At 45.4% G+C, this 12,734-nt stretch overlaps 1 protein-coding gene across 3 annotated transcripts in view; it reads left to right on the plus strand.

Moving 5' to 3' along the window:
* The first annotated feature begins 2,579 nt into the window (after positions 1-2,579).
* SCAPER (S-phase cyclin A associated protein in the ER) overlaps positions 2,580-12,734 on the plus strand; it is a 199,250-nt gene continuing 189,095 nt past the window's right edge. The window contains exons 1-4 of one of the 3 annotated variants that reach the window (XM_033160918.1): positions 2,615-2,731; positions 4,375-4,433; positions 6,713-6,788; positions 11,545-11,662. In XM_033160918.1, coding sequence (XP_033016809.1) covers positions 6,726-6,788; positions 11,545-11,662 — 181 coding nt within the window. In that variant the 5' untranslated portion in view covers positions 2,615-2,731; positions 4,375-4,433; positions 6,713-6,725. Of the gene's footprint in view, positions 2,732-4,374; positions 4,434-6,712; positions 6,789-11,544; positions 11,663-12,734 lie in introns of those variants that run through there. The other 2 variants (XM_033160917.1, XM_033160916.1) reach the window with 2 other exon arrangements.

Consider the following 12,734-nt stretch of genomic DNA (forward strand, 5'->3'; position numbering starts at 1 on the left):
ATGTACCATTTGCATTAGAATTTGTACTTCACCCATCGGTTGAAAGGTGGATAGCAAAATCAGGTAGCACAAAACTAGTTTTAAGCCAAGAAAAGTCAGAAGATGCAAGCAGTGTTTTCACACTGAATGCCTTTTCAAGCTGTCTCTGTTTACTCACAGCTCAACAAGATCTCCTTAGCAACAAAACCAACTTTCCTCTTCACAGGCATCCTTAGCAGGTAAGCCAAGATCTGTTTTGTGAATTTTTAACATGTTAGCATTCATAAATTCTAAAATAGTCCAATGATCTTACAAGGCTACAATGCTCATTTGTTGTTCTCTTAACACTTTATTGAATTTTCTAGAGCTCATGCTTTTCCTGGTTCTTTTGACACTAACATGAGTGGGAATGCATGAAGTACTGGTAGGAGTCAGATGGGTGAGAACAATGAGGCACAAGATTTATGTGTCAGAGGAAAATGTCAGCAAATGACAAAACCGAATTTGAAAAGTGGTCTTAGTCAGTGCTTTTTTTCTTTCAAAATGTTTAGGGCTACTGTCATTTTGACTCAAGAAAATCACCATTTTATAGTTCAAATTGGGAAAAATACAGTAAATGGACAAAAGTACAAAGATTCACAAAATGTTTAGGGGGATGTGTACCCCTGCATCCCCCCCATAAAAAGCACTTATCCTAGCTATAAGAAGGGTTGCCTTGTTTGTGATAAACAGAAAACCTACTCTTTAGAGCTCTCAGCTAATTAAAGAAATTTGGTTGCTTAATGAAACTGGAGGTGCCATTTGGAAGAAGCAGTCCCTCCTGTGTTAAGAATGAAGAGGAAATGCCTTTTTAAGATGCCAAGTTGATTGTTTTGTCACCAGAGGCATAGGAAGCCTCTCGGGTGCCCGGGGCGGCGTTGCCATGCAGAGGCACGTCCTGGGGGCGGAGCGACCTGACGCATGCGTCATGATTGACGCCACGACGCATGTCAGGACAGACTGCGCATGCGTGGAAATCTGAGCGTGCGCAGTCCATCCCGCCGGCACTGCTGTTCCAGTGGTGACCCGCTGAGTGAGTGCTGGCTCCTGGGGCTTCCCCGGCCGTGCTGCGAGGGGGAAGCCCCAGGAGCTGGTGCTCGGTCACCGCTGGAGCAGCAGCGCCGGCTGAGATGGACTACGCAGTCCATCCCGCCAGTGCTGCTGCTCCAGCGGCAACCTGCTGAGCGAGCGCGGGCTCCTGGGGCTTCCCCATCCTGATTGCGTGGGGCAGCCCCATAGCGGCACCGGTGGGCGGACCCCAGACGGGCCGCGGGGCGGAGCGGCTTCGCTCCGCGGCTTGCTCGGGGCCTGCCGGCGGGGCGGGGCTGGCCCAAGTGTCACCCTCCTCCCCTGGAACCCATAGCGGCGCTGGCAGGCGGACCCTGGACGGGCTGCTGGGCTTCGCTCCGCAGCTTGCTCGGGTCCGCCAGCGGGGCGGGGCTGGCCCAAGTGTCACCCCCCTCCCCTGGAACGCGGGACGGACCGCCCCCACTGCCCCTCCTCGCGACGCCCATGTTTGTCATTGATTACTGCTTTTGTAAGAGACACTACTTATTTTGCACACATTCTTCTAGCTATAATTGCCACTATCTGTCCTTCTTGCATTTCCTTTCCTTCTGACCCCTCTGATCACATTACAAACACGGGTATAGTAGAGACTGTCCCCTGCTTGCAGCACTCGCCCACCCCACTCCGTTTTCCCCATGGTAACCCATTGCCCCCTCCCCTTTCCACTTCATGCCACCATTCCTTCTGCCACGGGTCCCAAAGTCAAATGGCTGTCGCTCCAGAGCGTGATCTCCGACCCCCAGCCACTCGTCCTGCCACACTTCCTGCACGAGGGGCAATCAGCTGTAGAGATTGATGAAGCAGCGGCGAAGAGAAGCACCAGCTGCCCCTCCTTCTGGCCTTCCAGGTAAGAGCACTCTGTTAAGGGCAGAGACCCCCGATTCACGCAGCACAAGCTATGGGAACTAAGAGGCTGGGATGGCCGCCAAGCTAGATGGCTTTAAAAGAGGACTGGCCAAGTTCATGGAGGAGGAGGAGGAGGAGAGGCATGTCTGGCTACTGGCCACGGTGGCAGCCATGCCTCTGAATGCCCGTGGATGGAGGTCCCGCGAGGGAGGAATCCTGCTTGCTGGCCTCCCGCTGCGGAGAGAGAGGCCGGCGGGGCCTGGGCCTCATCCTGCCGCCGCGGGCTCTTCTGGCGCTCCTCCAGGCAGCACCAGGCGCCCGTCGCCCCGTCGAGTAGGCAAGCGCGGGGCCGGCGCAAGACGTGGCCACCTGAGCAGGAGGAGCCAGCAGGGCGAGAGGGAACAAGGATCGCTTCTCGTGCGCTTTTCAGACGGTAAGCAGCCTGATCCTCCGCGCCTCCTCCTCCCTCGTGCAGCGAGCAGAGGGAGGCGAAGTGGAGGGCTCGCGCCTTCAGTCGACGCTACCACGCATGCCCCGAAAACCAGCCGCGCACGCTCTGTGAGGGCAGAAGTGAGAAAAGGAAAGCGGGAAAGAAAAGTCCGAGGCGGCTTCGGCAGCCACCACGGAGCACGCGCAGAGCTCGCCGCGCACGCTCAGTCGGCTCCCCTCGAGCGGGGGGGGGAGGGGCAGGAGCTTGCCCAGCGAGCGCCTTTCGTCGCCGCACCGGCAACCGGCGGGACGAGATGACGTCACAGCGGCGGGACGCACGCAGGAGGAACGGCGCGGCGAGGAGGCGAGTGTAAGTGGCCCCGCGGCGCCGCAGGGGAGGGCGGAGTCGGAGGGGCCGGGAAGCAAGATGGCGGCGCGCCGGTCCCTCTGCCGGGCCGCCCTGGGAGGGCTGCGCCGAGGGGCCTCGCCCGCCTCCTCGCAGCCAGGCAGCTGAGGCTCAGCGGCGGGCGGGTCTTCTGACAGGTGTCGGAGGAGGAGGAGGAGGAGGTCTCCTGCCTTGCCTTCATCGGGGCTGAGGCAGCCCCTGTTCCCTGTCTCCCTTTTAAAAAACTAAGAAGGAATTGTCGTCGCAGCCCAACCCAACTCCAGAGGCCGGACTCCGCGCCGCCTCCCGGAGAGGCCGTGGAGCCCCTTCGCCTCTGCTTGTTGTGTGCACGAGCAAAAGAGGCTGAAGCGCAGTTGTCGATGCCAGGAGGAGAGTTCGCCCTCTGGCACCTTAAACACGAACCAAAGAGCATTGTGGATGTCATGGTCTATCCAGTTGTGGACGGCGAAGACATGACAGGCACGTCGTGCTTCTAAGGCGCAGTGGGCTTCTTGGATGAATGCCGGGGGTGCCATAAGCAATGGGGGCATATATTTCAGAGGGGCAGCCTTGTTAGTCTGTGGAAGCAAGAGTGACCGAGGAACCATAGGACTTTGCTTCCGGTTGATAGCCATGACATGCCTCCCTTATCCATAGCTGTCAACTTTTCCCTTTTCTAGCTAGGAATCCTATTTGGAATAAGGGAATTTCCATTTAAAAAAGGGAAAAGTTGACAGCTATGCTTACCCAGTTCATCCTGCTTTGCTATGATCCAGAGTGTATGTGAACAAGCGTTTCATTCACCTTACCACATTCTGTGGTCACAGCTGAGTGAAAACCATGTCATTCTTTTTAATCAAAAAAAAGTGTATACACGCTTCCATTTCTGGTCCATATAGTTGTACCCTTAATAAACAGTGTTTTCAAAAGAAACACTCTTGAGGCATTGGGTGAAATTGGTAAGGCTTTTGTAAATTTCCTCCAGAAGGGAAACCTGCACTGATAAAAGGTACATCTCCTCCCCCCGCAGTCCTGCCTGCCAATTTTACTGGAGATTAGAAAAGAGGAATGGTGAAGCAACTGGAGGGAGAGTAGGTAACAGAAAAGGAGCTTATGCCCTGTTACACAAACATGTCATGGGATTGCATCTCTTAGCAGCTGCAGAACAGTATGTACATCATTCTAGGTAGACAAGTATGGAACTGTTTCCTTGCATTACATGTCACCACAACCTCTCCAGCTAAAATGGGGGAAGTGTAATTTGTGAATTGTGATAAATGTGCATTAACTGAAGTAGGAGAGTCCAGAGTGATCATTAAAGTGCTTGAAAATGGTTGTGTGATTTTTGGACTGATTCTTCCAGCAGCCTCTGGTACTTTTCAGACTCAGTTGCTGCTCGAGGAAAGGTGCTGAAGGTGGTGGTTGAAGCCATGATAACTGAGTTGCTGAGGAATACTGTTCTGCACGCTCCCCTTTCTTTTTTTAAAAAATGCTAATACCTTTGTTATTGTTATTGAGGCACTGCTGATTCTTTGCACATAAGCAATGCCTACCTGAGGTGGGGACACACACTAAATGTTTTCATTCCATAACTTTATATGTATATATTTTCTTCCTTTTTCCAAAAGTGGCTGCACACTTTATCCGGACTAAAAGTCCCATAACGGACATAACTTTGCCTTTCATGGTATGAACAGCACTTTTCCTCTTCCTTCTATAGACAGAGTGCTGTGGCACTTAAAAGTTTGTCTTAGTTCATCATGGCATGACTAGGGAGGCATTAGATGTTTTGTTGCACGGCACCCTCCCTCATACATCCTGGTCAGCCTCTTCCGCCACCCACCCCGTCAGCCCCTGCCCTTGCTCCTTGCATGTTTTTAGCAGTGGTCACAAGCACTGTCTACTTGCTCCCATGCCTTGTCACCTTCCGCAGCTCAGCCCTCCACATGATGCACCTGCATTGCCACTCTCTCTTCTGTCGTCTGGTGGAAGATTATCCTGGGAGGTGCTTCTACAGCTTCCTAGATTAACCAATTCTTTTCAAAGACCCTGGCTAATCTGAGAGTCTGACAGCATCTTAAGAATGTTAGGAGAACGAGGACGTAAACCGCATCTTAAAGCCATCAAAGTTTGTGGCCAACACTTTATCCTGTGGTAGTGATTCCATAGTTAAACTGTGCTGTGTGAAAAAGGACTAACTGGCCTTTTCTCTCAGCTAAAATGCCCCAGTAGTAACCTTTCCGCATAGGGGAGTTGTTCTAGCTCCTTGGTTATTTTGGCTGCCCCTTTCTCAGTGCTTTTCAGCTCAACAATATCCTTTTTGAGTTGCTGTTTTATTGTAGATTGGCACTGTGATGCTAGTATTGAAGACTGTTGGCCGAAAAGAGCCTGAAAGTTGATGCGGGTTCTCTAGTGTGGTGCTCTCAGGTAATAGTGCCACCTTAGTTCCTTTCCACCAGAGGAGGGATAATGGGATAAAGCTGTGAAGGCTGCAATCAGTGTGTCAAATTCTGGACATGCTCTCATTCTTAGCTGCCCCCTCCCCAGTGGGCTTCTCCTGCTCCATGGCATGTGCTTTCATAGGCAAAAACCTGTTTCGTCTGATGCACGTTGTGAATTGAGCAGCTGTGTGTCCTCTTCGGTTCATTGGAGGAAAAATGAAAACAAATTAAGGCCAAATTTGTGTTTGCTTGTATGGTTCAGTCTGTTGCACCAAGTTGAATGATTCAAATATATACCTCCTGAGCAAAATGAGGAGTTTTGTTGCTTCTGTGGAACTAGGATTTAGTGTTTTGCTTTCCATTTTGTTGTGTGTTTGTGCACCAAGAAAAGTCCAAGATAAAGCAATCTTACTGTTTTGGAGTGTGACAAGGAAATAATGGTAGTCAAAGCAAAACAGCAATTTACATTTGGTGTAGGATTTTTGTACACAACCCAGTGCTTATTGCAGTTGCAGTTTTGAAAACCTAAAGTTTTAGCAGCATCCCTGGCCCACATCGACCCATGTTGTTTTCTTATACATTAAGTTTTCAGAAATGTAAACTAGCATAAATTAAATTTAACAATAAAGTAGATCTCTATGTTGTATCCATTCTGGAATCAGCAACAGTCCCTAAGAGAAAAGAGATGGAAATGTTTGGTAAATCCCAATTATTCCAGAAGGGATGATTTAGGCCTAATGTCATGAGGATGGGGAAAATAAAAACAATAAGATGTAAAGCAAAATAATGATTATAATAAAGAGTTGAGGTGACTAGTTTGTTAGGTATGTTGTACTCAGCACCACCACAATTGATTATGTTTTTCCATTAGTAGAATTGAAGGTCCTCCTCTCACCTTTCATACAGATAGCTACCACCTCTTGATTTATCCTTGCATATTAGGAGTTTCTTCTGATAAAATCATACCGTGCAAGGAGAAATATTTTAAAATCCTGTTCAGTTATAGAAGCAACTAAAATGTAGTGAAAAGAATAGAGTGGTTTGCTAAAGCCACCTATTTTACTCACCCCACCCACCGTTCTCAAGACACGACAGTATTAATCCTGGTTTAAAGGTGGCTTAGGGCAGTGTCATGAACGTGGGAAGTTGTCATGGATATTTTAAATGTAAGAATTGAAACATGATGCTTATTTGTTTGCAATCTTCTTATATCTATGCTTCCCCAAGTTGTAGTTTTCTAGTGGTGATTACTCTGGTTGTTAATGAATAAAATGCATCGTTCATACATGTTTGTCTCTGTAACAGCAGCGTAGTGCCCCATCATTGTTAGTCTAATACCATAGTCTTGCTAGCATGGCGGTCAGTGTGACTAGTCTAACGAATTATCTGCTAGGCCAGCAAACTGTGGTCCACTAGCAGTATAATTGAATTTGGTGCCTGGGTGTAAATGTTAGTTGACTGCAACTTCAGGAATTCCTGATGCTTGTGACTTGAATATTAAATGTTTCTCTTTTATATTAAACAGCTATGATGACTTCATGGGGTCAGCAAAAAATGTGATAAATGAACCGGTTGATGTAGAAGACAGTTATAACATGATGGTAAGTTGTATGTCTACTATGGCTGTATTTTAGGATCTTAACTTGTTTGGCTTGTCCCAGTTCACAGTTTCCACAAATGTGGGTAGTAGTTACCAGTCTTCCATGAAACTGGAAGGTGGTGGACTGTCATTCACTGAAGGTTTTTAAGCAGAGGTTGGATGGCCTTCTACCAGGAATTCTTTAGTTGTGATTCCTGCATTGAAGTAGGTTGGACTAGATGACCCTTGAGGTGCCTTCAAACTATACTATTCTATGTTTCTGTGATTCAGTAATTTGATTTCTTCTCCTGCTGCTGAATCCCTCTTTGCTGTGTTAACTGATCACTGTTAATCCTTTTTCTTTCTTTCTAACCCAGTCCCTTTCTATGTTTTGATGGATTTTTGCGTTTTGGACTATTGGTAATCAGGCAGCTGTTAAACAAATTCAGAATTTATTTCTTATAGAAGCATTGCTATAACCTAGTTGTGTTGTTAAAAGGTCAAAACTTGAATTTTATATCTTTTATGCTAGCTTGTACCAAATCCTAAAACTTCTTCATCAAATTTGCGTATTATGTCCTTTCTTTTAGGGCTGGGCAATGTTTAGCTGCTCTACACACATATATACTGTGAACCTTTCTAGTTTTAAACTGTTCGTGATGGTTTTATTGCATTTTTGGATGTTGTTAGCTGCAAAAACAGTGCCCTCCTCACTGAATTAACCTCTTCACATAAGTCTTCAAATGCAGTTAGTGGTCTAGTAACTTTTAAACATAATAAATTGTTTTTATTCATGAGACGTTCTGTTTGAAAGTGCTGTAGCCGGGTCTCTGGTGAGGAAAGTGTTTTTCTTATGACAAAAACATGTATATATTGCCATAGAGATTTTGAAAATTGCTATTTATGAAAAGAGAACCAACGTTTGCCTAAGAAATTGCCTTTATTTATTTATTTAAATTTGTATACCACCCTTCATCCAAAGATCCCAGGCCAGTTCACAACAGAAAAATACGAAATGAGAATACAAAATACATAATGAAGAACATGTCACAACAAGTATTTTAATGCATCTTCAAATCTGGTGCGGCCATTTGCCACAGTTTTATAAACAACAGGAATCACACTGTTTATATTTGAAAGCCTTTTTGAAAGCATTGTGAAGAATGGATCCTTTCCAGTCCCTCACAGACCTGTCTTTTATCAACAAAGTGATGGGGAGATCAAGGCAAAGTCCTTACCCATCAAGCTCAGCAGTCTCTGGAAGACAACCACTCCCTGTTTCAGATAGAAATTGCAGCTAGTTCACACAATATGTTTTTCTTCAGTGCAAACTATCCATGAGTCTGATGTGGGCAAAGTTAGGCAAAGAGCAGACAAACTTTGCCTCAGTTCCTATGCTGATCATTGGAATTATTGCCTGCTCTATTCTCAAGTGCCTGGTTCATGTGTTGAGCTGGTTCAGGACTCCTTGTGTGACTCACTATGCATGGTCATCTGCTGCCTCGTGCCTGTCTGTTTTCTTTGACCTCCGTTTATTTGTGGAAATCCTTGCCACCAAATATTCAATTCTTCAGTCCCTCAACTTCCTTCAGGAGTGACTAAAGCAGTCTTTCTTCACCTGGTGCCCTACAGTTGTTGCTGCACTCCAACCCCAATAATCCCTGGTGGTCAGTGGTCAGAGATGAGGTGGAGTTGGAGCCCAGAAAAACATGTAGGGCACCAGGTTGAGGAAATGTGACCTGGACATATCTGTTTTACCACCCCTTCTCTAATTCACTGAGATTTTAACTGAGATGGGTAGTGTGCCAAGTGATCAGCTTTTTTTCTTTTTTTGGTATTGTTTGGAGGGCCTACAGCCAAGGTGGTAGCGGCGCTGGATCTTTTATTCCTCCTCCCACTTTTTGGCTGCTGATTGCAGTATCAGTGGAGATAGCAGCACAACTCACAGTCGTGCTGCCAACTTGCAATCAGCATTTTCTGTCCCATCCACCCCCACCCCAAATGCCCCTTGTGTAATGCCAGGGCATTCAGGAAAGAGTGGGGAGATGGCAGCCTATAGCAGCAGCAGCTGGCTTTTTTGTGGCAGCCGTCTTTATCGTTCCAGAATATGTCTGGGGTGTTCTGGGTGGTGGTGTTATAGTTAGCAGTGACTGAGAGGCTCTCTGTTCCTTCCACCCTGCACAGCAAAAATAGTGTTAAAATAAAAATAAGTTGATTCTATGACCCATAACGACTACCAACACAGTAGCAAGTAGGTCTGGACAATGTATTGATATATCACCCAGGACCAGTATGAGGGGCAGACTGCGATGACGGCTTCACTTGGCAGTATGTCACGGGTGAAACCGCCACCTCTCCTGAGTCCCTCTGTCACCAGCTCCCAGCACACCAAGGGAGAAACAAGCTGCAGCCAAGTGCTGGAGGCGGTTTCACCCACAACATACTGCCGAGTGAAGCCGCCATCCCACTCAGTCCTCATACCAGCAAAGAGGGAGAAACGAGCTGCATTGTCGAGGCACCAATACAGCTTGTTCCTCCCTCTGCTTCTTTAGACAGCTTGGCTTAGAAGTGGGCAGCTGCCCTTGCCTCAGTCAAGCAGTTTTTAAAAAACCCTGTCCTGTCAAATCTTGCCCTAGTTCTATCCTTCCAAAAAACAAACAAATCCACTCTCTTCCTCCCCAGAAATTTCAAGCTGAAAGTTCTCACCTGAGAATTTCCAAGTCAATTCTACTTGCTTCTTCAGTTGTCTTTCCTTACCTCCTCCTTTATTTCTGTGTTTGCCTAGATGGTAAGCCTGGGAGCAGTTTCTACATTGTCAAGTTTGTTACATATCATACAGTGTGTTGTTTTTAGGTGTCTCAGAAAAACCCTAATATTAATGGTTAATATTGCACAACTGTATTGTGTAAAGTCTAGAATGTCCCTTTTATCTTTTTAAAGAAGAGTATGATTTATAAGTTATAATTTCAATATAGCAAACTGCAGTGTTCCAGCATGGTTTGAGTAGCATGTGAATGCCTTTCCAGCTCCCACCTTGAGCTTGCATTAAGGATTTTGATTCTTTTGCAGAATCATTTCACCTGGTACAGATTTAATGTTGGGTCCTGACAAACCATAGTTTTCAATTAAGGAGATGGTCTTGATATATGCAGTTTCATTTCTGTCCTTTCCATACTGGTATTTAATGTGCCAAGTTTAATGTACTTGTCTCTTATGTGCCAAGGCAAACCATGGTTTCCTTGCAAACCAAAGATTGACACCAGTTATTTGAAATGGGTTTGTGAAACATGGTTATAAGAGAATTGGCTTATGTTAACCATGTTTTTGTCAGGTTGCACTCATAGCATGACACCATAGTTAGCACTGGAAAGAAGATAACAGAGGAGAGGGTTCACATATTTTTAACACTGGCTCCTTGTTTACAAACTATGGTTTGTTGGGAGCCAGCAGTCGCACTGCACTAACCTATTTGTGCCTATTTTGCTTTCACAACCAAATGCATTTATGTAATGTTCTTTATTTGGGCAACAAGGATGCCTGGTGTTTAGAGTACTGTCAAATTATTCAATGCTGTCCCTTCTGGGGGAGAAATACTGGATGGAGATGGTTCAGTTCATATTAAGGAACTTGAGAAGCATATCTAAAATGTGCAGAATTGTGAATAGTGACAGTTCCACTGTTTGCAGACATTTGGGAAAGCAAAACATTGCGAAAGAAGCAGCTCAGAGATGCCTGTTTGAGTTCTTCTGCATGACACTAGATGGCACACTGTGGCTTTGAAATCAAGACACGAGAAAATGATTGGAGGTGAAATAAAATATAAAAATTATCAACATAGCACAGTATGTCCTCTTCGTATTCTGCATTTCACCCCATCCATTATTGCTTGGAAAAGTCTCTTGCTGAGGGGATTTATATGTGCAACTGCTTCATTACACGTATCTGAATGTATTTGCTTGAGCCTTAATTATTAACTTGTTAAATAACTGGAACAGTTTTCAGATACCAGCGCAAAATGGCCGCTGGATAGCTATAAAGGCCCTCTTTGATTGCTTTCAAGACTGATATTAGGTTTTCAGTATGAAGTTTTTGGAAAAGAAGAGAAAACATCACATTTTTATTTATTTTTTAAAGATCATGTCTGGTGACTTTCCAGATATTAGACTATAGCTCTCATAGCTTCTCTGACCATTGGCTATGCTGGCTGGATTAGAATTGGAGTCTAGTAACATCTGTAGGGCCACAGGCTAGCCACCCATTGTAGACCTTTAAGGTTGTGGTTGGTGTATAAAATAACAGTTATAAAACCTTTTATGTGTGGTTTTTTTATTGATCAGAAAAAAATATATTAGTGCCTTAAGAGATGGTTCAGAAGTAACAGTAAACTATAATTTGCCAATGGCTGCTAAATCAGGATATAAAATAATGCTTTAAAGCTAATTTGCAAACCCCAGTTTGGGCACATTGTGGTTTTTGATAAAGTGTCTTAACTGACAAACCATGCCTTGGGACATTGCTCAGCCCATGGAGGCTGCAGTTTAGGATAGCATCTAGGTATTCTTAGGGAATGCATATACCATATTTTTCTTGTACAGCTGGAACATGAATCACCACTTGGATAAAGGAAGGTTAGCTCAAACCATGGTTTAGCATTGAATTGGAACCAACCCAATCCAATGACTGCAGTCCTATGCCCTATAGAGTAATTCTCATTGAACAAGGTGTAGTATGGATAGGATTATTGTGCTGTTAGTGAAACAATTTCCCTCTCTTTTCAGGCTTCCTTCCAGCGTTCAAATAGTCATGACAAGGTCAGAAAAATTGTGGCTGAAGAGGGTCGCACAGCAAGGAACCTGATTGCATGGAGTGTGCCCTTGGAAAGCAAAGAGGATGATGGTATGCATTAACCATGGATCATATTTATGTTCAGCAAATAATTATGCCAGTGAGACAGATTGGCATTCTGTTCAGGACAGGCAAAGGAAAGTTCAAATGTGGTGTACTTTAACTTAATGGAATTCGCCATCAGGTGATTTAGTTATGGTCATTGTTTTAGATGGCTTAAAGTGGGATTAGATAAAGTCATGGAGGAAAAATCTATCAATGGCTGTATACTATTTCCATGTTCAGAGGTCGCAAGCCTCTGGACACCAGTTGCTGGGCATGGCAGGCATCAGCAGAAGACGGTTGTCACATTCACGTCTTGCTTCTGATGTATCTGGAGAGTGGCCACTGTCACACAGGATAATAATGGACTAGACCAGTGGTTCCCAATTAGCTAAATACTGCGGCCCCTGTGTTTCACAAAAGCCAAGCCATGGACCCCCTACTTTTGAAAATGTTTATATCTCTATCGTAGTTTTGGTTATGTGAATGGTGCCATGAACTGCCTGGGTGGGTTATGCAGATCCTCTTGGGTCTGCGGACCACCAGTTGGAAACCACTGAACTAGATGGACCTTTGGTCTGCTCCAGCAGGGCTTGTACTACATTCTTATTATACCTGTCAGTCCCCCCCATAAGGCATGCAGCTAGAACTATAAAATCAAGAAAAGGTTGAGCACCAGCAAAACTGTCTACCCCCAAATTCGTGCTCTAATTATGGAGTGGAGTGTGCTCCTTGACATCTGACATGTCTTACGTAGTTGCCATTTTTTACAGAGTGTGATTTTACTAAGATTGGGGAGGGCCTCGGGTTGTGGGCTATGCATACCGTTAAGTCCCCCCCAACCTCTTCTCCTTTAATTTTTTGCCAAAATCCGATAAAAATGCAACCCACCTGCTAGGCATGAAGGAACTCAAGAGTTGTTAGATTTATGAAAAGGTCATATAAATGCCAATGAAGTTGGATGTTGATTTCCAGCACCCTAACTAACCACTGCCCATTCTGTTTGGGGCTGATGGAGTTTAAAAAGTCAAGCAACATCTGGAGGCCCACAGGTTTACCATATCCAATGTAAGCATTACGG

The sequence above is a fragment of the Lacerta agilis genome, chromosome 9, assembly GCF_009819535.1.
Source record: "Lacerta agilis isolate rLacAgi1 chromosome 9, rLacAgi1.pri, whole genome shotgun sequence".
Lineage (NCBI taxonomy): Eukaryota > Metazoa > Chordata > Lepidosauria > Squamata > Lacertidae > Lacerta > Lacerta agilis.